We start from the raw sequence: 25,908 nt of genomic DNA, 5'->3' as shown, positions 1-25,908 counted from the left end.
GTGTGCCAGTTATGATCTATCCTCTTTGCTATGATTTTTTATTCTAGAACTGGACTCTGCAGACACCCTTTCTCGTTCATTGACTGATTCTATGTTAGGATCTCCCAATACAGGGTGCTGCAGGGACATTGCAAGGGTGGAAGAAGTGGCATTCTTTTTCCTCTGTTCTGTTTATATAGTGGCAAGTGGATCAGCAGGAAGGAATCCTAGCAGTGTTTATCACAGTGACTGTGGCCCTCCTACTTCAGTGGCTAGTGCTTCCTAGCCTACACATGGGGTTCATGGGTAGGCAACTTCTATTATGCTCTCCCTTACCGTAGTGGCAGGCAGCATGTTTCTATGGCATCCATACCTCTTCTCAGAAACTTGAATGTCTACCTTGTAGGGCCTTCCTCTAACTTTCTAAATTCCTTCCTTGTTCAGTTTTCTTCAGTTCTAGTGGTGGTTGCTGCTCCCTGCAGGAGCTACATCTGTTTGACTTAGATTTTCCTTCTAGCATTAACCACCACTGACCTACTTACTGATTCCTCATGTTCAATTTCCCTTGTTCGAATTACTAGTGTGGTTTCCAACTAGGCAAGAGAGATCTGGAACAAACTCTGCCTAGAGGGAGGACTCCATATTAATCATGTAACTGTTCCTATTTATCCCTTATCCCTCTCTTTGTGAAATGTGTATGTTGGGTGATCAAAGAAGGAAGCAAATTACTTAGTGTGCATTGTACTCAGTGTTACTGACTAACTAATGAAGCTCATCTCACATACAACCAAAGGCCAGAAAAAATGAGTTGCTGGTGACTGAGCCAATAGTTGAATAACTTTCCCTTTTATCTTTAAGCACATCTTTTTGTGCCTTTTTTCTTGGAAAATTACTCAAATGATCTACTTAACTATTTAGTTATGCAAATATAAAGTAAAAGAGCATCATGAGAAATAAATTTGAGAGAAGTGATTTTAAAGAGCCAAAATACTCTGCATGATAGTGTAAAAAGTTGTTTGCATTATATAGAGTGTTAGTTCTCTCGGACTTTTTTTGGACAAATGTTTGTTCATTAACTGTTAATTGAAGCTGTGACGTGTCTGCAAAATGTTATTTATTCTTACGGAAACGTGCTCTTGTTCAAGCCATTGTTGGGTGCATAGGAGCTGAAAATAGACTTAGTGCACCTAAATTCTCACTCATAATGGAAGGAAATATGTACAAATGAAATAGGCAATGCCGAGGCTGGTTCAACTTAAACCTGAACTAGCTTATTGGTCTTTCATATGGTATTATTTAAGACTGAATAAATAAGACTTTAGGAACAATAATGATACTAGCTTGTTGTATTAAGATTAAAATTATTCCATTTGGGTTCCCAGGACAATACACTCGTAATTGGTAGGCAGTGAGGTCTCCCTTTAAGTCAGAGGGCATTCTCACTTATAATCATCTGGAAAAGAGGCAGATCATGGGACAGAAAAGGCCTGAGAGTTGGGGAATTTTTCCTCTACCTATGCCACATTTTCTTGGAGCCTGATTTCAAGTAGTGGTGTGGAGCGTGCCTGAAGACTGTTTAAGAGACAGAAATTTTAAAAGACTAGCATTTTGTATTGGATGACAGGAATGTGGCTACAAAGGAAAGTATAATATTGATGAAAATTTCCTTCAGTCTGTGGATAATAACACCTAATATTTATATTTATGGTATTTTAGATAATTATAGTATAGTCTATTTAGTACAGTACAGAAATTATAATATAACTATATTATACTAAGAACTTGATAGTGCTTAATCATTTATCCTCACAACAAAGGCAAATTTTGTTTAGTGCTTAATCATTTATCCTAACAACAAAGGCAAAATTTATCTCATTATCTCCATTTTATAGTAGTAATATCTAGCACTCTGTATAAATTTTGCTAATTGAAACTATGCTTAGTGAGCTAAAAGTACGACTTTGTGTCTATATTTGGAATAAAGTTGTAATGGAGAACACAGAATTCTTCCCTTTGCAGGGACCACATAACCTCCACACCAAACATAATAGTAGCAAATGATCTCAAAATGACAAAAAGTGATTAGAGAATCACTAGAGTCAATAGAGAAGAAGTTCTGAGCAGAGAAAAAGATTCATATTTGGAACCACATAATCCAGAAGACAATTGGGGTACATGTTGCATCCTGACGGACTCCAGAGCACCTACAAGAAAAGATCTTTCCCTTCAACTTCAGAATAAAATACTTGAGAGAAGAAAATGTTGTGAGTTTTTTAAAAAAACTTGTATTTTAGGTTCAGGGATACATGTGCAGGTTCGTTATATAGATAAACTCACATCACATGGATTTGTTGTGCAGATTATTTCATCACCCAGGTATTAAGCCTAGTACCCAAGAGAAGAGAATTTTGAAAGGGATGGGGAAAAATGTGAGATGTTCTGCTACCTGTAGGCAGGTGGAATGTCTCTAGCAAGCTGACAGTAAGCAGTAATCACTGTAGATAATCTTTCTTTTTTTGAGACAAGGTCTGGCTTGTCACCCAGGCTGGAGTGCAGTGGTTAGATCTCGGCTCATTGCAGCCTTGACTTTCTGAGCTCAAGCAATTCTCCCCCCTCAGCCTCCTGAGTAGCTGAGAATACAGGCACACCTACTTTTTGTATTTTTTGTAGAGACAGGCTCTGGCCATGTTGCCAAGGCTGGTCTCAAACTCCTGGACTTAAGCCATCTGCCCACCTCAGCCTCCGAAAATTCTGGGATCACAGGCATAAGCCACTGTGCCTGGCCCTACTGTAGATAATCTAAGTGTTTGTGTATCTTACTGATAAGTTAAATATTCTGCCTAGCCAACTGTCACATAAATGAACTTTTTGAAATGATAGGGTCTTGCTATGTTTCCCAGGCTGAACGCAAACTCCTGGGCTCAAACCATCCTACCTCCACCTTCTGAGTAGCTGGGACTACAGTTACGTGCCACCACACCCAGCTCTAAACGAACTCTCTAGCAATGATGAATTAAACGTACAAATCTTATCAGAATACATGTGACTATGGTCGTTGCTGATTTTATACCCATGTCCAAATGTAAGAGTTGAGAACCAGTACTGAAGCATGGCAGAAGGCACAAGCCTGTCAGGAGGCCTGAGTTTTCTTCATATTACACTTTTAATTCATTGTATGACCTTGAGCAAATCATTTAATTCCTCAAACACTACTCTTTCTCAACCATGAAACAAAGTTTATCTGCCTCTCAAACATCCATTCCAGTTATGGGTTTTTTCCCTGCTAATTCTGTTTAACTAAAAGCAGATCATCACTTAACTGAATGTTTAAAAAGTTTTAAAGCTTACCATGAAGATTCTTGATGTCAAATTTGGTGAAAAATTGCACAGTGATAAATTCCCATAACCTCTAAGATTAGCTTGGTAATTTATTTAATACATTTGTAGAAAAAAAATTAAGTAGCTCCCCTCAATTTATTATAACCTATCCATATTTGAGTTATTACTTTTGGAGACAGTCAAATGCCTAGGCAGACAAAAAGCGGTCCCCAGAAAATCTCCCGCCTGCCCCACAAGTGTTTACATCAGATGCTTTTGCACAGATGAGGGAACCTGCCCAGGGCCTTGTGTGAGCATGCCCACATGTGCACTGGGGGAATGGGGTGGAACCAGGGCAGGGGAAGGAGCCTGGCCTCTTCAGTTCCTGTGTGGTGGCCTGGGATTCAATCTGTGAGGTGCTTTTTCAGTCCCCTGTAGTAGCCTGGGATTCATCCATGAGGTGGGGGCCTGATAACAGGACTCCATCTCACTTTGCTGAGTTTTTTCTTTTTTTCCTTTTGCCCAATAAAATCCTGCTCTACTCACCCTTCAATGTGTCCACGTATCTTAAGTTTTCCTGGTCATGTGACAAGAACCTGGTTTTAGCTGAATTGCGGAGCAAAATTCTGCATTTCTAAATGTTTGCATTTGTTATCAAACTTTAATTGAACTGGTTATCAATCTTTTCTACTGAAGGGTCAAATTCAAACTTTTTTTCTGATTACAGAAGTATTAAATAATAATTGTCAAAACTGAGAAAATAAAGAGAAATAAAGCTCCCAACATTCACAATCTTGAAATAATTAGTTAGCATTTTGGTATTTACCATCCAGCCTTTATTTTCAAGAAACACGTGTAAGAAAGAATGTGAGAATGTATCTGTTTTGTTTTAAACATTATTTGGAACATACATATAATTTTCTATCCTGATTTTTCACACATTATTGAGTAAGCAGTATTCCATATTATTAACGTTTTAAAAAATATATTTCTTGTGTCTGTAACAAGAATACACCAGCAAATTTCATCATCTTTCAATTTCTGAGCATTTAGTTGTTTCTGGCTCTTGGTATTTCCAAATGATTTATCAGAATGAGTTTCACTATCTGCAGCAGTTTAGAATAGTATTTCATTGTATCCTTGCAAATACTGAATATTTCCATCTGTAAATCTTTGTTAACCTGACAAGTGAATACAAATGACTAAAACATGCATTTTAATTTGCATTATTTTGCTTAGTGAAGTTTTTAAACGTCTTATTGATTTGTATTGCTTCTGAGGATCATTCATATCTTTAACTGAGATCAGATTTACTACAAAAAAATTATTTTTAAGTGAGCTTTAGTTTTAATACAGGCTTATAGAATGCCTATAGGAAGTGCTGTCAAGTCTATAGCTATATTTTTTAATCAAACTTTTCATATTGAGACAATTGTAGTGTCACATGCAGTTTTAAGAAATAATATACAGATGACCGTGTACACCTTTAATCTAGTTTCCCCCAATGGTGACATGTTACAAAACTATTGCAGTATCACAACAGGGATAACTGACATTAATATAGACAAGATGCAGGATTTCCATCCCTGACCTGTGGCAATCAATTATTCTGTTGTCCATTTATATGAATTTTGTCAATTCTGAAATGTTACATAATGGAATTACACAGTATATAAGCATTTGAGATTGGCTTTTTCTTTAACCATAATTTCCTACAGATTCATTTCAAGGTGTGTTCATCTAGTGTGTTCCTTTTTGTTACTAAATATTCCATAGGATAGATGTGCCAGTTTCTGTAAACCTTTATAGTTGAATTCTAATGACTATTTCATTAATACATTTGTCTAATTTCAAGAGTTGGAAGGAGAAAAGAAAATGCATTCACTATTTAGGAAGTCATTTGGTCATCCCAACATTCACTGAAAGCAGACCATTGGGACAAATGTTATCCCATGCTTCTGATTACAAAATAACTAAAACCCAAATAAAATAAAATTAGTTAAGTAGCAGTGCTAAGATTGAAACCAGATAGGCATTTAAAGCAGCAAGAAAATGAGTTCAGAGAACTTTTATCATCAACAAAAATTTTCTAAAATCTAACAGTTTTTCTAGGTTTAATTAAACAGGCTAAAAACTTGATGTGTCCAGTCTATGAGAGCATCCTCCTATCCACTGGACTAGGTGTCCACTAAGCCACATCTTATATCTATTGTGAGGCCAACTGTCTTGAGGCCAAACAAGACTCGAGTTACATGGTAGCACTTGAGAGGGCTGAGGACCCATCAGAGCAGCCTTCTCTTCCCATCTACAGCAGTTCTGGGCAGCATGCTTGGAATGGCAACGCTGGCGTCCCCGAAAAACCCCAACCCTCTTGCCAATTTCCTCTGAACCCCAACTACCCGACCCAAAATTATTTGAAGATCTGATTTTAAACAAAATGAGGCCAATAGTGCACCATTATTGTTTCCCTAAAACACTAACAGTATGGAGATTAAGACACAAACCAGAGACCGGAAAAAAATCTTGGTGCGTTCAAAGTAACCTCAGTTCCCGACTCTATTCTCCACCTACGGTGCAACAGTAACAAAAACTAAGCACACCATGCAGAGAAACGCCCCTTCGCACTTATAACTTCCGGCCTGGGACTCTAGCTCCTCACACGCCTTTGATACAAAGTGCGAAGGCTGAGCCTTAACCATGCCAAGCCCAGCGTGCTGCGGACTAGGATGCCCGAAACTGCAATGAGACAGGGAAATTTCCTAGTCAGGTCAAGGTCCAACAAAACAAACGTCCGCACGCAGAAACTAACCGTCTCGCACGCAGAGGCGGCTGAACCAGTAGCGAGCGGAAGTGACGCAAAGGCCGGTCACCGGAGAAGGCGGGGCCCCGAGGCAGCGCGCCCAATTGGGGCGCGGTAGAGGCCGGGGGTGTGGCAGCGTCGGCGGCGAGCGGGGGCCTGGGCGCGCTGGAGGGGCGGGGCCAGGGTGTAGGCTCGCGGGGACTGGCCTCCTTCAGCAGCTGGAGGCGGTCACTCGCGCAGGGCTGGGGGCTGAGGCAAGAAGGGCCATGCGGCCGGCGAAGGAGTCTAGACCCTTCAGTCCGGTGCTCTTCCCTCGCGCGACGGTGGCTCTACGGCCGCGGGAGTAAACACTGCCTTTGTTCCGTAGCGCCTCGTCTCTTTCGTCGCCCCGTCCCCTCACGGCGCCGCGCTCCGGCTGGCCCGCCCTCGGTCCCTGAACCCCATTTCGGCTCGTGCTGCGCGGATGCGGCTGCCGGGCCTGGGATTGGGCATTGAGCGGGAGGAGGAGGAGGAGCGGCGGCGCCTGGGCGGCATGCGATGGGGAACTGCTGCTGGACGCAGTGCTTCGGGCTGCTCCGCAAGGAAGCGGGGCGGCTGCAGCGAGTAGGCGGCGGCGGAGGGTAAGCCCGCTGGGGAGGGGCCCGGCCCCATGGCTCCTCCTATTCGGCCCCCGGCGGGGAATCCCTTTCACTGTCCCCCGGCGGCTGGAGGTGGCGGCCGAGAGCCCGGCTACACTCACTGCTTAGCAGATGTCAGACGGGTGGTCGTGTTGGAGGCCCAGTCTGGGGGCTGGTCTCTGGGCCTCCTCGGAAAGAGGTAGAAGAGGGGGCAGGGTGTCGCTCCTGCCAGGGCACCCTGTCACGCGGGGAAGGAGTCACGGGAGACATCATCTCCAGGAAACAAGGGGTAACCTCGCGCTAATGGGCTGTAGGATCGGCTCCAGGGCAACCTGGACACACCCTGCGCTGAGCTTGGGTTTAATGCCAAAGCTAGTATCCCTGTATCTGACCCTCTCTTTAGCTCAGGCAGAGCAGGTGGGATCTGGCTACGGAGTTAATGCCTCAGACTGATTTTACCTAGAAGTCATTTGGATCCTGGAGTAAAATAAGGTTCCAGATACTGATGAACTCTTTGATAGCTACAAAGACTTGCTGAATTACAGAGTTCCCAATGGGCATTCAGATTCTTGGTGCTGGTAACACAGGGCCTTATGTGTAATTTTTTCATATTAAGTTTTTGAAATTTCGAGTGGAATTCCTTGCCCTGATTGCTACTCAAACGTCCTATAACATTAGGTAAATTGCAGTCCTGAACTTCTCTTAAGTAAACCTGGGATATTCTTAGGTTTTGTATATGCACCATCCACAGAATAGTAATTTCATAATTCCATTTTTGTGTATTTTATTTCATAGATATTGAAAAAATTAGAGCAAATTCCTTTGAGGTTGACTTTGTTGTTATTAAATACCCCTCAAATTCAAATCTAGAATTGAAAATCTGAATCAAGCCAGTTTGTGTAAGGACTATTTTGCCCTTTCTGAAACAGATTGCTAATTTTACATAATCTGTTCCATTTAACATTATTGGGTAATAAGATGTTCAACATAAATTGAACTAAATGATCATGATTTGAATCTTTGGTAATGGAGATCTTATAAAATATAATAGGATTCTCATTCATTCATTAGGCATTGTTTCAGCTCTCTGATACAAAGTAGCTAAGGTTTTACACTGATTATTTCTAGAATGAAAGGGCAAGGATTTGCTGTTTGTGCCTAGTTTAATATTTCGATTTCCCTAATTTATGAGTTCTTACTGTTGAGTGGGACATGACAACTGTTTTATCTTGTCATCCAGGATCATCTTATTTAAGTATTTCTAATTTTTATGTGTGAATGCAATTTACAAGGTCAGGCTGCTTAAGTAGGCTTGCCCAAAAACTAGATACCACACAGTCTTTTGGCTTTTACTATTATTCGTAGTTGTGTTACAGGGCGTTAAATTCTAGCTCTAAGAAAGTTGGTTTGTGGGGAGCAGTACTTACATTCTGAAGGGATAAACAAAAAACTTTATACTTGACTTTGGACTACATGATGTGTCTGTGGGACTTTAGTTGTGCCTTTTTCATGTGGTCTCTGTAGAGTACAGCATTAAAATTGTATGTTCTACTCCCTCAGCTTATGAACTTGGCAGCATGGGGAGGTGGCAGGAGGAAATCCATGAATCAGCGTGAGTGTTAATTGTCTGTAGATATGCCATAAAAACATAAGCAGGTTGACTATGAGTATTTCTTTTCTTTTTTTTCTTTCTTTTTTTTTTTTTTTTTTTTTTTGAGACAGAGTCTCGCTCTGTCGCCCAGGCTGGAGTGCACTGGCGCGATCTCGGCTCACTGCAACCTTCGCCTGCCGGGTTCACGCCATTCTCCTGCCTCAGCCTCCCGAGTAGCTGAGACTACAGGCCCCCGTCACCATGTCTGGCTAATTTTTTTGTATTTTTAGTAGAGACCGGTTTTCACCGTGTTAGTCAGGGTGGTCTCAATCTCCTGACCTCATGATCCGCCTGCCTCGGCCTCCCGAAGTGCTGGGATTACAGGCGTGAGCCACCGCGCCCAGCCGGCAGGTTGAGTATTTTTTATCTGAAATACTTGCTTTGGAGTACAGATTTTTATTCAGATATTGGAATATATGCATTGTATATGGTTTAGTATCAGAAAATCTGAAATCCAGAATTCTCCAATGAGCATTTCCTTTGAATAACATGTTGGCAATCAAAAAGTTTCAGATTTTGGAACATTTCAGATTTTGGGTTTTGAGGTTAGGTATACTCAACCTGTGGTTGGATTTTTACTGTTTGTGGGCAAAACTCCTTGAACAAGTCCTGTGGAGGCAGTGAGAGTTTATAGGTTGTGAACACTGTCATCTAAAATCATATAATGATGATATTAATCCTATTACTTTAAGTCTATAAACATAGGATTTGACAGTTCCCTTACTTGAATTTTCTGATTAACTTATTGTTTAACATCAATTTTAATACTGTTTTAGCAGCTTCCAGTAAGCATGTAGAGACAGATGGACATAGTTACTTGTGCAGTAAGGTTAAACTGTCTCTTATTTTAATTTTTTTTTAATCAACTGTTCTGATTTTCTTGCAAGTATAGGTCTGGATAGTTAGTAGTTCTTCTAAAGGTGAAAAGTTGAGGAGTAGTCACAAAAACTTGATTTGATCCTATGTGTCATTGTAGTGACCACAGAAGAAGAGAGTGTCCTCAACTTTTTTAGCTTGATTTAAGCTAGACTTCACAGGGATACTTTATGATCTGAGGCCTGGTTTCTGAGTCTTGCAGATCGACGTACCCCTGAGAAATCTCAAACTCAGATCACTCATTTTTTACTATTCAATCTGAAAACCAGAATTACCACTTTTTCCGTTTATAAAATACTAGGGAATTCTAGTATTGTATATTCTAGGATATGTTTCACCGGTCAAAATATCAATATCAGTGTTGAGGTATGTTGGAAACCTTACTACTAATAAAATTATTTGGTGATTAAAGCAGAGACAATTAAATGTCTTTAAGGAAAAAAACCTAGGCATCTTAATAAGTCATACTTCTTCACTTTTTGCCTGCCAACACTTTCTACAGAGCTCCATCTGCTGGTCAGTTCTCCTGTTTCTCTGAGCAGGCCTTTGTATATTTCTTAGTTTTTTCTTTCTCAGATGGAAGACCCAATTAAGTTTTATTGTGTTGTATTTAATTCCTATTTCTATATTACTGTATAATTCCACATAGTAATTCTACTTAAGATAAACTATAGTTTTTATAGAAAGGTATAACCATATTTTGTATCCTTATCAATACGTAACATTTGTTGGCCTTTTTGGTTCTGGCAGCAAAGTTGCTTTCAGGCAATAGTTTACAGTGATTTGCTTTTCCATTCCTAGTAAAAATGCTTTTAATAATAACTGCTAACATTCCATTACTTCCTATGTGCCAGGCACTGTTCTAAGTAGGGCAAGTAAGTATACATATTCTATATATTATAGGTTGAAAACTGAAACTTAGAAAGTTGAACTTTCCCAAGGTAGCAGAGCTGGGATTGCAACTCAGGTCCCTCTGAATTCAGAGTTCTTATCCTTAACCACCACAAATAGTTCATGGCACTTATTCTATAGGTAAACATTTGGTTGCTATCTCTCTCATTGCAGTATCTTGAACTTTGTCACCAGAAGAATTTATGAATATACCTGAACAACTTGACTCTTTATTCTGTGTGCTAAGCTGTCTTTTTCTTGAACCTATGCACTTGACTTCTGCAACATCACCTTTATCTTGTTTTTCTGTTTCTCTCCTAGCTATTCTTACTGTCTATTAAATGTGGGGTTTTTCCTGTCTTCTCTCTTTTGTTTAATTTCCTTCATGTGTGTATTACCTGCCTGTGAAGAAATTCTACCCATTTCTATGATTTCAACCACCACTACTTCCAAATCTCATCTTCTGCTTGTAGATCTTTTCAGTTGTCTACCTAAGAGGAACTCTTGGATATATTCAATTAAATCTCTATATATTATTTTCAGTCTCTCCTTAAACATACTGAACCTGTTTTCTTCCTGTCTTCTGCCATAAACATTGCCTTTCAAACTGCTTAGTCAGCAGCTTCCAGACTACTGTCTCTACTGTAGCTGTCATACTTCAGCCCACCCTCCCTTCCTGTCATGAGTTAGGCTTTCTAAAACCCATATTGGATTGTTTCTTTCCTTTGTTCAGCAACTTCCATCTGCTCCCTGATTCCCATAGCTAAATTTCTAAGTCTTTTTTTTTTTTTTCCCAAGAAGAAATCTCGCTCTCTTGCCCAGGCTGAAGTGCACTGGTGCGATCCTGGCTCACTACAGCCTCCGCCTCCTGAGTTCAAGTGTTTCTTACCTCAGCTCTGCAAGTAGCTGGGATTACAGGCACCTGCCACCATGCCTGGCTAATTTTTGTATTTTTAGTAGAGACGGGATTTTACCATGTTTGACTGACTGGTCTCGAACTCCTGACCTGAAGCAATATGCCCACCTTGGCTTCCCAAAGTGCTAGAATTACAGGCATGAGCCACCGCGCCCGGCCCTAAATTGCTAAGTCTTTTTTCCTTCTGTAACAGCATGATGAATTACATGGCATTCACATGTATGGCATAATGTCCATTTGTATGCTTAGGATTATATTTAGTTCTATATTTGGGTTTCTATAATCTCTTTGTCAAAAAATGTCAGGATACTAATCAGTGAGAAAAACATGAAAGCTATTCTAATTTCAAAAAACTTGTCATTCATAAATCTTAGCATTTTAATGTTTTTGATAAATTACTATCCTCCCAGCTACTAGTTTAAACTTCTGACAAAGCAATGTAACCTTAACCTGTTTTTACCAGTGTTATTCTCTCCCATCGTCTCACTTACCACTTTCAATATCCTATATACCAGATGGACTGTGCCTGTTCTTGTTTTCCTAAAATACAGTGTTTTCTTCCCCCACTCCCCAAGACGGAGTCTTGCTGTGTCGCCCAAGTTGGAGTGCAGTGGTGCGATCTTGCTCACTGCAACCTCCGCCTCCCAGGTTCAAGCAATTCTCCTGCCTCAGCCTCCTGAGTAGTTGGGATTACAGGTGCGTGCCACCACACCTGGCTAATTTTTGTATTTTTTAGTAGAGACGGGGTTTCACCATGTTGGCCAGGCTGGTCTCAAACTCCTAACCTCGTGATCCCCCTACCTCGGCCTCCTAAAGTGCTGCGATTATAGGCGTGAGCCACTGTGCCTGACCAAATACAGTGTTTTCTAACCCTGTGTCTTTGTGGGTGATATTTATTTTCTTTTTTATTTTTATTTTTATTTTTTGAGATGAGGTCTCACTCTGTCACCCAGGCTGGAGTGCAGTGGTGCAATCTATGCTTATTAAAACCTCCACCTCCCGGGCTCAAGCAGTTCTACCTCAGCCTCTCAAGTAGCTGGGACTACAGGCGCAGGCCACCACGCTTGGCTAATTTTTGTATTTTTTGTAGAAACACACAGGGTTTCACCATGTTGCCCTGTTATGCCCAGACCTTTTATTCCCCGAAAAAGACCACCAGAGGACCAGAGTCAGCCAAACGGCAAGGGATCTTTTAATGCAAGTTCGAACTTGGTCCCCTCCGTTTACAACATTTAACAAGAGGCCGCTGAAAACAATGCGTGCGCTTTGCCTTTTATAGGGCCTAATGTTAAACAGAAACTTAAAGTTGCAAGAGGAACGGAGGGAATTTCTCTAGGTTACAGCATTACAAATGGTTTAATTTAAGTCATACATTTAAAGGCAGGTTTTTTATTGGTTCCCGCGCTCTTTCAACAAAAAACGATCTTGTTGTTAACCTGTTGTTTCTTTATCGGACTTCCAAGGTGGTGTATTTTTACAGTTGAGATATGATGGTAGTTTCTGTGGAATGAAGAAGATATTATGTGGGGGAAGGATGTGTGGAGAGGCCGTAAGTTGGAAGATATTATGGGAAATGTTTTTTACTTGGGCTCAGGAGTTTGAGGAGATATTCATGGCAGCACTTTAGTAATTTAGAACAGAAAAAACAAAAAAAGGAAACAAGGACTTTCCACACATGGTTGGGTTCTATACAAACATCTGAAATTCTTTTATAGATAACCAGATTATCGGGTTGGGTCCGGGGCAACTTGTTACTAGGGCTCAAAGGGGCGCGCCCGGGGCTTGTCTTTGCCTTTAGGGTCAATTTAGGCTAGCTTTTCTAGGCGCGCCCGGGGCTGTCTGCCTGTGGATTTCATTATTTCATTTGATCTCTTTCAGCCCATGCTGGTCTCAAACTCCTGAACTCAAGTGATCTGCATACCTCAGCCTCCCAAAGTGTTGGAATGACAGTCGTGAGCCACTGTGCCTGACCCTCTGTGATATTTCTTCTTTTTTTAGTTTTTTTGTGAGCTTTCACTTACCTTTACCTTACCTTACTTACCTTCCCTGTGAAACTTGCTCCAAGGCCCTGAAGCCATATTATCTCCCTGAGGAAATAATATTTTCTACAGGCTTATTTTTGCTGTATATCAAGGGTTGGCAAACTTTTTCTGTAATGGGCCAGATAACACGTATTTTAGGGTTGGCAGGTGGTGTGGTCTGTCGCAACTACTGAACAAGCCATAGACAGTGTTTCAACAAATGAGTGTGACTATATTTCAATGCAACTTTATTTACAAAAACAGGCAGAGGGCCAGATCTGGCCAGTGGGCCATAGTTGCCAGCTCCTGGTATCATATGTACCATGATATAGGCTGAGAGCTCCTCAAGGTCAAGGACTGTGTTTTATCACTCTATCCATTCTCAGTATCTTATATTTGTTGAATGAACAGCCAGAAGAGTTATTTGAATTTGTAGGATCTACAAAACTATAGTTTCTCCTATCCTTCATTTTTGTTATGGCCTAAAGATAATTCCCTAACTTTGGCAAAAACACCACATACCCAGATACTTAAACACATACCCTACCAGTTTTATATTGACTCACCTTTTGTTTTAAAGAGATCATATTAAGTACCTTTGAGAATTTTAAAATATTTATTATAATATATATTGCTAAAATATAGAAATCAATAGTGTCAGCATTAGAAGATTTATTTTGGTTCTGCATGTTTTTCAGTTTTGAAAAAAATATGAAAGTGTAAGATCTTTCCCTTGGAATTTCAGAAGATAGGAAGGAAAACAATAGTGCATTTAAATGGATATGGATTTTTTAAACATTCTTTGTTAAACCTTAAAGACTCCCTAAGGCTCTGTTCTGAATCTCATTCTATTCTTCCCTAATACATTTTTAGCTTTAATGTACTTTTCCTGAGTGATAGTACTTCACCTACTACCTATATGCTAATAAGTTCAGTCATCTCAGTCTGACCTCTGAAATATCTAATTGCTACTATGTAGTTCCACTTAGCTATCAAACATAACCGTAAATTCATTTTGTAAAGTTGAATTCATCTTTGTTTCCTTCTCATAGTCCTTTCCTCCTTTTTCCTGTTTAATCCCTAGCCTTTTCTACTGTTTTGTTCCCTACCTTGTAAGTGGTATAAGTAGTCACCTAAGCCATGAAACTAAGAACCGTATCAAGTTCCTTCCTGTTAGTCATCCTTCAAACCCAGGTTATCAAGTCCCTGCCTTCTGAATGGCCCCTACATGTTAGATCTTTCAGACATCTATATCCTCTCAGCCTTAGAACAGACCCTTCTGTCCTCTATATTTATAGTTCTACCCTCCTAATATACCCTTTTGAACTTGTGTCTCCCTAATCTGAAAACCAAAAGGAAAGCAACACGAAACCTTATGTAGACTCCAACATCTCACTCTAGCTGTTACACTACCATGTCTCCCTCCAGCTATTACCCTATCTCCTATCTTTTCCCTTAAATACTTTTCTTAGGAATTGTCTGGTCTTGCCTAGTCTTGATGTCTTCTTTGAGAAGTGTTTCCTCACTTCTCACTCAGTCTTCAAAGTAACCTAATGTTCACCTTCCCTGCTGCTGCTCCCCTCTGCGTATTCATTTTCTTCTCAGTTATGACATTTTGGAGTCCTTCAAAACTTCTGTTAGACTCTTCTCACACTATATTCTCCTTAAAGAATGACCTGCATATAGCTGCTAACCTAGGAGTTGTCTTTGACACCGTTCCCCATCATCCCACTTTTCCAGTCCATCCTCAAGACCAGATGATTTTTTTTTTATCTCTTAAATAACTTTTCAGTCCACCCATTCTCTCGCTGCTGCCACATTGATCCAGGCTGTCATCATTTGTTGCCTAGATTTCCAGTAATTCTGTGTGTATTCCTTGTTCGCCATTCTCTAACACTACTTTGTTTTCCTTCATGGCACTTACCACTCCATGACTTTGTAGACTCCGAGCATTTGTTTGTCTGTTGACTGTTCTCCCTTAATAGAGTAAAAATTTCATGTGGTCAGAGACTTCGTTTGTTTCTGTATCTACAGTGTGCCAGCGGTGCTTGCCACATAGTAGCTGCTCAATAAATATTTGTCGACTGAGTGAATAGACTATCAAGTGGGTCTATCCACATGTATTCCTGACCTTTTTCAATTTATCCTGCACCCTGGAATCTAAGTAGTCTTAAATGCACATCTGATACTCTGGTTTCTTTTCAGAGTCAATAGATCTTTTGCCTTTTAAATGCAAATCTGTGACACAAATACAACATAAATTCTAAAGTGGCTTACCAAACTTGTAGGATAAAGACTGAAATCTTCATGGAGCTTTCAAGGCCGTGTGTTAATCTTTTCCTTGCCCACCTCTTCTTTCTCCTTTTTTTTTTTATTTTTGCTTCATGTGTGGCACACTTTTCCTTGAATCTATTTCTTTCCTTTTTACTTAGATAACTCCTATTCACTCATCTGGTAGATGCCAGCTTAAGAATTCTTTCCTACAGAAGTCTTCCAAAACCATCTCCTACCCTCCAGAGGGTAAGTCTGCACATCATCATGGAACCATCTGCTTTTCTTCTGTGCATGTTCTTAGTTTATAGTTATACTGAAATAGTGTGATTATTTGGTTAATGTCTGTCTGCTGCTCTCAATAAAAAGGAAGGAGTTTATGCCTTTTTTCCCATACCATTGAATGAATACCTAGCTCTCAGTTAAGTGCTTAGTATATATTACATGTTCAGTATGTTCAGTAAATACTTGTTGGCAGAATTAATGAATACAGTATCTTGAATATGTCAGGTTCTTTTCACTCCCACTTGCCTTTGGTACCTGCTGCTCCTTGAAACATCTCTTTTATCTGCCTGGAGGCCTGGCTCATTCCTCTGCCTCAGGCTGATTTTTCATGACGCCTCATCTGAACATATCCCCTCTCACAGAATAGTAGTTGTTAATTTCTGTGTGTCTACCCTGTTAAATTATAAGCCTTTTGGATACATGGGTTTAACGTATTTCAAATGTATAGCTATGCTGCATGTTGCTGTATTACATAGCTATGCCTGTCGCTCAGTAACTTACAGAAATAAAAAGTTGGAAGATTCAGTGGCATAGATAACTAAGTGGCAACAGTTTCCAAAAGAAGAGGGTTGTCAGTGATTTCAGATGCTGCATACAAATTGCAGAGAACAAATAGCAAAGAACTAAAAGACCTCTAAGGTCCCTTCTCATTATTAGTTTCCTTTAAATCAGGCTGTTAAAAGGCAATGACTGTTTTTTAAACCCTTGCATTATGTCTTTGACATGTTTGGAGGGAAGAATTTGTCTCTTCTCTGCCAAGGCATAAAATTAAGTTTTTGAACATATTCTTCCTAAATGTGGCTTTATTAGGAAGGAGCTTATTAAACAGTAAATATGATTATTATTACTACCTGTATTAGGGTTCTCCAGAGAAATGGAACCAGTGGGAGGTATCTGTATTTCTATGTTTACATGTATATAGATATAGATATAGATATAGATATAGATATAGATATAGATATAAAATGAGAACTGTCATAAGGAATTGCCTCATATGATTATGGAGGTTAAGTCCCACAGTCTGTTACTTGCAAGCTGGAGACCCAAGAAAGCTGGTCGTGTGAGTCTCAGTTCATGGGCAGAAGACCAGCATCTAAGCTCAAGCAGTCAGGTAGAGAGAATTCAATTAACCTTCCTTCAGCTTTTTTGTTCTGGTCAGGCCCTGAATGGATTGAATGATGGCAGCCCACCCACCTTGGAAAGGGGAATTTGCTTTACTCAGTCCACCAATTCAAATGCAAGTCTGTTCTCTAACACCCTTACAGATGTACCAGATATAATGTTTAGCCCAATATCTGGGCATCTGGTGACCCACCCATGTTGACATATAAAATTAACCGTCATATCACCTTATGTCACTGCTATCCCTACCTGGAAAAATCTGTTGATTTTATCCCTTGAGATTTCAGTGGTTAAATCTCTATTGAAATATTTGATACTAATTGAAAACAATGTTTCCATCATCTTTGTAATAGTTTTGCCAGGCATTAGATTTATAATCTTTCCAGTCTTCTTTTTTGAAAAAAAAAAAAAAAAAAAATAGCAGTCTTGGGAAGCTTTTAATTTTTAATAGACTTTGGAACAATTTAACATGATTCTTCATCATTTATTTATAGTGTCAAGCAAAACATACAGGGAAAGACTTTCTTGTTTTATTCTAACAGATATTAAGAGGAATATGAAGAAAAGGTAAAATATCAATGTAGAATTTGTGATAATTTTTCAGTTACCTTTTACTTAACTTTGATATGAGTATTTGCCTGCTATGCAAAATAAAATGAGAAGCATAAAATACTGCATTTTAAGCCTATTCTTAACAAGACTGGTTTTATCTTTAATAAAAGTATCTTGAAATCTACCTTGAGAACATCGATAAGTGAGTATGTATGCGAGTATCTCCACTTTTGTACCACATTAGTTTCAAATTCTTCCAAATTTCTGTATATGTCTCCATGGTTCAGAGTATTATGCTCCAAGAACCAGTCATAGCCTTTCTTTTCTACCCCTCTGATGTCCTTTACGTGTTTGAATCTGTCTTAGGCTGTGTTGACATAAAGGAATATCTGAGGCTGGGTAATTTATAAAGAAAAAAAAGGCTTACTTGGCTCACAATTTTGATGTCTGGAAAAGTTCAGGATTTGGCATCTGCATCTGGTAAGGTGTAGACTGCTTCCACTTAGGGGCAAAAGGTGAAGGGAAGCCAGTGTGTGCAGAAATCATACGGCAAAAGAGGAAGCAAGGAAGGAGTGCCAGGCTCTTTTTAACAACCTGCTTTCATGGGAACTCACTCGTAACCATGAGGATGAGGTTGGCACCAAGCCATTCATGAGGGATCCGCCACTATTACCTAAACACTTCCCATTAGGCCCCACCCCTAACAATGGAGATAAGTTTCAACATGAGATTGTTAGGGGACAAACATCCAAGCTATAACACAGTCCACTTTCACGTCTTCAGTAGTAGTAGAGTGGATACGCAGAAGCCTGCTTTACTTCATTTAGAGACAGCTCACAGGACCATAAGAATTACATGTAAATGAATGTCCATGGATGACTTGGAGGGACTCTAGACTGTTAAGAGGAAAAGTACACTTGTGTTTTCTTTAAATCGTTGTTTTTGGAGCCTCTTTCAGCTCCTCAACTTTTACCCTACTTAGCTCCTCAACTTTTACCCTACTTAACACTCCTGAATATAAATGTTCTTGAATAGAATAGTGGATTGTTGCCCAAATTACTTATCATCTTCTTTCCTCCAGGGCATGTGACTGGATTCATGAAAGTTAAACGCACATATTATGTGCCCCCTAATCATTTTCTTCACAGCTCAGCTTTATGTGATACTGCTGTATTGCTAGAGAATTCTTCCAGCTTTTCACATCACTTTGTCCTTTATTGTTTCACTGCTGGCATTTAAGGCTTATGTCTTGGATTTACCGCATTTATTTTTCTCTTGTACTTTCACTCTTGATACTGCTGCTTTCACATTACATCCCCATTGGGATTCTGACACTTCTCCCATCATCTCTTATTTTCCAGTCCATCTCCCAAACCAGATGATTTTTATCTTCTAAATATTTCTCGAATCCCTCCACTTTTCTCACTGACACCACCCTAGTCCAACTTATTCCTTGCTTAGCCTCAAATGTGATTGCATACGTTATTCATACATTCATTCTATACATTTATCCCTACTCACTGTTTAGGACTTGTATCGTTCTTGGCACTTATAGGAGCAGCTTCTTATGTGAGCCAAGGTTTACTTCTGGTTCAAGTCATACATTTCTATTCCTGTGCAGTGTTGTGTTATATGAATAGGCCATAATTACTTCACCCTTCTGTTGATGGGCCTTTAGATCATTTCCAACTTCTTTTTTTTTTTTTTTCTTTTTCTTTCACAAACTACCTCAATTTGTGCAAAGAGATAAATGTCTCTTTGTACACATGTGCAGAAGATTCTTTAGGTGGATATACCTGGGAATAGAATTGCTCAGTCATAGCTTATGTAGCTCTTCAAATTTACTAGAAAAATAAAACTTCTTCAAATTAATTATACTATAAACTTTTACTGATAATGAATTTTCATTGTTTCATTTCCTAACTCTTGGTATTGTTAGATATTTTTTCAATCTGTTGATGAGAAATGCAATCTAATACTTGTGTCAAAACTTTATTGTACAATATTCCTATATACCAGCAACAAATAGTGCATATTTTAAAATTACCTTTTAAGATAGCAATGAAAAAATATAAGAGACTAGTAATCAATAGATGTGTAAGACTAGAACAATGTTTTAAAGAAGCCATCTAAATAAATGCGGGGCAATACCATTTTCATGGGTAAAAAGACTCGCTGTGCTTAAGATGTCCTCCGCCTATTTACTAGAAATTTAGTGCATTTGCAGTTAAATTCCTAATAGGAATTTTTTGGAACCTAAGCTGATTCCAGCAATTTTTATGGAAGAGCAAAGGGCCATAAAAGAGCCCACAAATTTTGAAGAAGGAAACTTGTCCTATCGGATTACAGACTCTAATAATTAAAACCCTGTTGTATTGCCACAAGGATAAACTAATTGGTGAACAGACTGGAATATAATATCCAGGCTCTCTCAGTCAACTTGAAGGTGAAACTCAGTAATGTTTATTTTTAAAAGGCAATTGTTTTATGCCACAGGATAAGAATAACTGCTTTTCTAAAACAGAATTGTCAAGACTAATTACCTATATTGGAGGGTTTCTAAATGTATCATGCCTAGTTCAGGGACTCATAACCATTTTTTTTTTTCTTTTGTACATCAACTTCCAAAGGTGTGCAGCAGTCTCCTGTCAGTAATAATGCAGTGTTACACTGATTTTTGCCCAAAGATGGGTGAAGGAGGCCTCCTTAGATTTACTCTTGCCATTTTCTCTTGTTTCCTGTGGTACCTCCAACATTCACACCTCCCCAAATCTCTGGTCTGTATAAACTTGGAGTTTTCTTACGGAGTTGTTTTGTTGTCATTATAAATGAAATTAATTTGAGATTCAGCAGGTTTAGTCAGAAGTTACAAATGTGAAAGCAGAGAATACTGGTTTTTAGCTTCCTTATTTTTAAGCAATTATGTTTGCATAATAGAAGAATCTTAGATTGTTCTGTACCAATTTACACTATAATTTTATTTAGCAAATGTGGGAAGCTTTGTACAGTATGACCTACTTACAGGCTAACAATAGGTCTAAAAAAGTAGGGTGGCTATTCTCCTTTATTTTTAGATTCTTAAGCAGTTATGATTGAAAATATTAGATCAGATTTTCTTTTAACTTTAAATGTCACCAGATTTATACACTCCTAATTTTAGTGAAAACCTTTTATGAGTGATAGTTTATTAATAAAATGTTTTATGCATAATACAATTAAACTTATTTTTTTCTTATAAGAGTGTTCTAAAAGCATATGATATGAACAGTGTTACATATAAAATTAGCACACTTTTAGATTCCAGGCTATACACATATTATCAGAACATGCACAGCAGTGTTTTCAACTACAGAACTGTGATGGATTGAACATGGAGGAGGAAGAATTGAGGAAGAGCTAAAAGATATTTATCTATGCTTTACCTTGGATGTATGTTGAAAAGAGCTTACTTTTGGAGTTTAGATACTTTACATATTTTTTTGTACTAAGCCTTCAAAATCCAGTGCATATTTGACACATAATGGCCTTTAAAATTCAGACTAGCCACATTTCAGTTGCTCAATAGCCACTTATGGCTAGTGGTTATCATACTGGACAGTGCAGATCTATCCAATAGGATAACAATACTTCATAGGATGATTCTGGGAAGGAAATGAATACAAAATACATATTCTAAAAATAAGCTTTGTTCCTGACCTATCATAGGTCCTCAGTAAATGCAAGCCTCTCTTTGCTCGCCATTATATTAATAGCTTGTTATGTTTTGGGTTTTGTAGCATATGTAGTTGGAAACTTCAAGTCAATAAAATATTGACTTTTTTCAAATTGAAGAAAATAAAATGTTCCTATTTTTTCTCTAAACTAACAGTAATTGAGAGTCAGCTTTTGTAATAGATATTGCTGCTTTTGCTCATTTTGTTTCCTGTCTTTCCTTCTAAGACTCAATTTTCACCTAAGATTATTAGAAATGAACATTAATAGTTGGCACCAAATTTCTGCTTTTATACTGTGATCCAGTTTCCTTTTGTCTCATTTTTTTTTTTTTCCGAGATGGAGTCTTGCTCTGTTGCCCAGGCTGTAATGCGGTTGGCGCGATCTCAGCTCACTGCAAGCTCCTCCCAGGTTCATGCCATTCTCCTGCTTCAGCCTCCTGAGTAGCTGGGACTATAGGCGCCCGCCACCACGCCTGGCTAATTTTTTGTATTTTTAGTAGAGACACGGTTTCACCGTGGTCTTGATCTCTTGACCTCGTGATCCGCCTGCCTCGGCCTCCCAAAGTGCTGGGATTACAGGCGTGAGCCACCACGCCTGGCTTTGTCTCATTTTTTTAATAATGCTGCCCTATATACATCTACAACTTCGTTCTTGGAAATATTGTCAACCAGCACCTATGTAATAATGAAATATTACTACACAGTACTTGGGGACCCTGAATAAGATGAGTTATGTGATTTTTCCTGTGGCTACTTTTGCTGTCCTGTTAATACATAATTTTAGGCTGGGTGTGGTGGCTCGCACCTGTAATTCCAACACTTTTGGACGGCTGAGGCAGGCAGATTGCTTGAGGCCAGGAGTTCGAGACCAGCCTGGCCAATATGGCGAAGCCACATCTCTACTAAAAATACAAAAATCAGGCCTGGTGTGGCTCACACCTGTAATCCCAGCACTTTGGGAGGCCGAGGCGGGCAGATCACAAGGTCAGGAGATCGAGACCATCCTAGCTAACACGGTGAAACCACCTCTCTACTGAAAATACAAAAAATTTAGCTGGGCATGGTGGCGGGCACCTGTAGTCCCAGCTACTTGGGAGACCGAGACAGGAGAATGGCGTGAACCCGGGAGGCGGAGCTGGCAGTGACTGGAGATCGTGCCACTGCACTCCAGCCTGGAAGACAGAGCAAGACTCCGTCTCAAAAAAAAAAAAAAAACAAAAAGCAGCCAGGCATGGTGGTGCACACCTGTAGTCCCACCTACTTGGGAGGCTGAGGCAGGAGAATCGCTTGAACCCAAGAGGCAGAGGTTGCAGTGAGCTGAGATCATACCACTGCACTACAGCCTGGGCAAGAGTGAGACTGTCTCAAAACAAACAAACAAAAAATACATAATAGTTTTGTTTGGGCAACCACATTGGTGATTTCATCATGTCCCAGGCTCTCACCTTCAACCTTTTGGGTCAGGTGAGAAAAAACTAAGGTAAATTTAATAATTTTAAATGAGAAATGTAACTGTCAAGGAACTATATAGTACTTGTGTCTTTAGGTAAAGACATTATTTTACTATAAGCATAGAATAACAGGGTGGGAGGTGCTTAGTGAGTGTAGATTCAGAACAAAGAAAGTTAATTATACAATTCAAATAATCCATCACCTTGGAACACTACCATCCACTGGGACTAGATAGCCCAGTTCCTTGAACCAGGGGACTTTTCTACAGAGTTTGGCTGAGCTCTACCAACATTTCTTTCTCTTTTGTATTCTTCTGTTTCTTATATTTTGCGCATCTTTTAAAAAATATGATTAGCTTCCTTCTCTTTCTTTTAAATCTTACAGGAGCCCTTCTGTTTCCTTAAGTTAAGTTAGCATGTGAAGGTAACTGATCCATGATGTATTGTTTATAGCTTTAATTTCTATTTTCTTTGTTTCCAACTTACTGGGAGATAACTCACTCTTCCTCTGCCCCCAAGGAAGAGACTATACTTCCATTTCTCCATATTGCTTAGAAGTAAAATCCCTAGAAACAATGGGCATATGTATGTATTGGTAGTAACATGAAGTGTATATATGGGAGGGGGAAAATTGCTGACATTGCATCTTTGTCTACAGACAACCTTATTGGGACAGCAAAAGCAAGCAAGATAAATTTCCTGGGTGTGAAGAAAAGAAGAAAAGAAAAGTACTTTTACTGATCTGAGATTGAGAAGTAGCTCCAGGGTTAAATATAGGAATACTTTTAAGGGGTTTTTGGACTGATGTTTATGTTGACGTAGGTTTTGAATTTGAATAGAGGAGTCTCACCCAGACTCTAACTTTATATGAATGTCAAGCTCAAGGCATCTAAAAACACAAACCTGCTTCTTTCCCAGGCTTCCTCATCTTGGTAAATAACAAATCCATCCTAATTGTTCAGGCCTCAGAGTTAGGAGATAGTCTTGATTTTTTCCTTTTTACATACATCCTTATATCTAATACATTAGCAAATTCTGTCAGCCCTGTCTTCAGAATTACTTCTCGTTACTCCCACTATTGTTACTGTGATTCAAGCCACCATCATTTCTTCGCTGTACTATTATAATAGCTTTCTAATTGGTCTCTTAAAACATATGTCAGCTTGTCTTTTAAGGATCTTCCAGTGAAGTTCTTATAGCTAATACATTCTTAAGAAATGATAGAATTTAAAAATCATTATTTTTCAGTGGCTCACGCCTGTAATCCCAGCACTTTGGGAGGCCGAGGCAGGTGGATCACGAGGTCAGGAGATCGAGACCATCCTGGCTAACACGGTGAAACCCCGTCTCTACTAAAAATGCAAAAAATTAGCTGGGCGTGGCAGCGGGCGCCTGTAGTCCCAGCTACTTGGGAGACTGAGGCAGGAGAATGGCGTGAACCCTGGAGGTGGAGCTTGCAGTGAGCCAAGATCGCGCCACTGCACTCCAGCCTGGGCCACAGAGCGAGACTCTTTGTCTCATAAAAAAAAAAATCATTATTTCTGTACTCTCTAGTGAAATAATAGAACTGAGTACTGATTATCAGTGGATGCTAAAAACCATTTGGTAAAAGCTTGATGTGAAACATTATGATGGATGGATTAGGCTGACATAAATATCCTAACTTACAGATCATCAGTAAAAGTGAGGCAGACAAAAATAAAGTTCCTTATGGTTTGATTCAATAGCAAGTACCATAAGTGAAGCATTCTTGCCTAAAAAAATTAAGCTTAGTATAATCAGACTTTTAAATCAAATTACTAATTTGCAGGAAATATAGGGGATAGAAGAAAAAGTTAAAGAGGAAAAATATCAGGTAATTCCAGAAAGTGAGAAATTTTGTAGGACAAGTGACACAATTTATCTAACAAATCAATGGCATGAAAACAGACACTGGTGCTGGGAAGGGGCTGATATGGACTAAAAGAGGTGCAAGAGGCCTAACAAGCAAACATACTGTGTGGCTTTTGTTTGATTCTAATCTGAACAAATCATGTGTAAAAAGATAATCGGGGAAGTAGAAATATAGACTGGACTGGACGTTAGATAATAGTAAAGATTTACTTTAAATTTTGTTGGTATGTTAGCTTTTCTAAAAAAAAAAAAAAAAAAAAAAAAAACCAGTTCTTAATACTTAATTAGAGATGCCAGTTGAAGTAAGAGTAATATAACATGTCCGAGATTTGCTGTAAAATACCAACAAAAAAAAAAAACAAAAAAGAGTATAGTATAAATGAAACACGATCAGGAAGTAGTAACTTTTTAAGTGGGGTAATGGGTGCAGGGGGGCTTATGAATCTCTTCTCTCTGCTTTTGTGCATATTTGAAAAGGTTCATGATAAAAGTTTTAAAAAACAGAGTGAATGCTAAAGACAAAAATCTCTTCTATGAGTTCTTACCTAATTAATATTAAAATCTAAAACTCCTCCCATGGTCTATAAAGGCCTGTGATCTGACCCTGGCTATCTCTCAGACCTTGTCTCCCTTCCTTCTTCATTCCAGCCATTCTGACCCTCTCACTTTCTTAGATTGTACCGAGTAGAGTTTTGCCTCAGAGCGTTTGCTTTTGCTTTTCCTCTGTTTAGAATTCTTTTCCTCCAAATATCTGTCTAGCTGGCTTCCTCATTTCCTTGGGGCCTTTGTTCTGCTTTTGCTTTAACCGAGAGGTGTGCCTTGACCACCCTACATAAAATAACCTCCTGGTCGGGCGCGGTGGCTCACGCCTGTAATCCCAGCACTTTGGGAGGCTGAGGTGGGCAGATCACCTGAGGTCGGGAGTTCGAGACCAGCCTGACCAACATGGAGAACCCTGTCTCTACTAAAAATACAAAAAATTAGCTAGGTGTGGTGGTGCATGCCTGTAATCCCAGCTACTGGAGAGGCTGATGCAGGAGAATCGCTTGAACCTGGTGGGCGGAGATTGTGGTGAGTCAAGATCATACCATTGCATTCCAGCCTGGGCAACAAGAGCAAAACTCCATCTCAAAAAATAAAATAAAATAAAATAAAATAAAATAACAATACATCCCTCCTCCAGTCACTATCCTCACTCTAAGGTACTTTTCTTAAAATTAAAAAAAAAAAGGTATAGGCTTGGTGCAGTGGCTCACGCCTGTAATCCCAACACTTTGGGAGGCCGAGGTGGGTAGATCGATCACCTGAGGAGTTTGAGATCAGCCTGGCCAAAGTGAAACTCCGTCTGTACTAAAATTACAAAAATTAGCCAGATGTGGTGGTGGGTGCCTATAATCCCAGCTACTTGGGAGGCTGAGGCAGGAGAATCGCTTGAACCCGGGAGGTGGAGGTTGCAGTGAGCCGAGATCCAGCCACTGCACTCCAGCCTGGTAAGAGTGAGACTCTGTCTCGAAAAAGAAATATATATAGTCTCGAAAAAGAAATATATATA

At 39.4% G+C, this 25,908-nt stretch overlaps 1 protein-coding gene across 1 annotated transcript in view; it reads left to right on the top strand.

The window, feature by feature from the left end:
- Positions 1 to 5,231: 5,231 nt before the first annotated feature.
- Positions 5,232 to 25,908, top strand: part of AP1AR (adaptor related protein complex 1 associated regulatory protein) — a 34,722-nt gene continuing 14,045 nt past the window's right edge. The window contains exon 1 of the mRNA XM_017881381.1: positions 5,232 to 6,717. Within this exon, the coding sequence (XP_017736870.1) occupies positions 6,635 to 6,717 (83 nt within the window). The 5' untranslated portion in view covers positions 5,232 to 6,634. The remainder of the gene's footprint in view (positions 6,718 to 25,908) is intronic.

Source organism: Rhinopithecus bieti, unplaced genomic scaffold, assembly GCF_001698545.2.
Source record: "Rhinopithecus bieti isolate Rb0 unplaced genomic scaffold, ASM169854v2 scaffold_12077, whole genome shotgun sequence".
Classification (NCBI taxonomy): domain Eukaryota; kingdom Metazoa; phylum Chordata; class Mammalia; order Primates; family Cercopithecidae; genus Rhinopithecus; species Rhinopithecus bieti.
The sequence above is the reverse complement of the archived record's forward strand: the minus strand, read 5'-3'. Positions and strand labels throughout refer to the sequence as shown.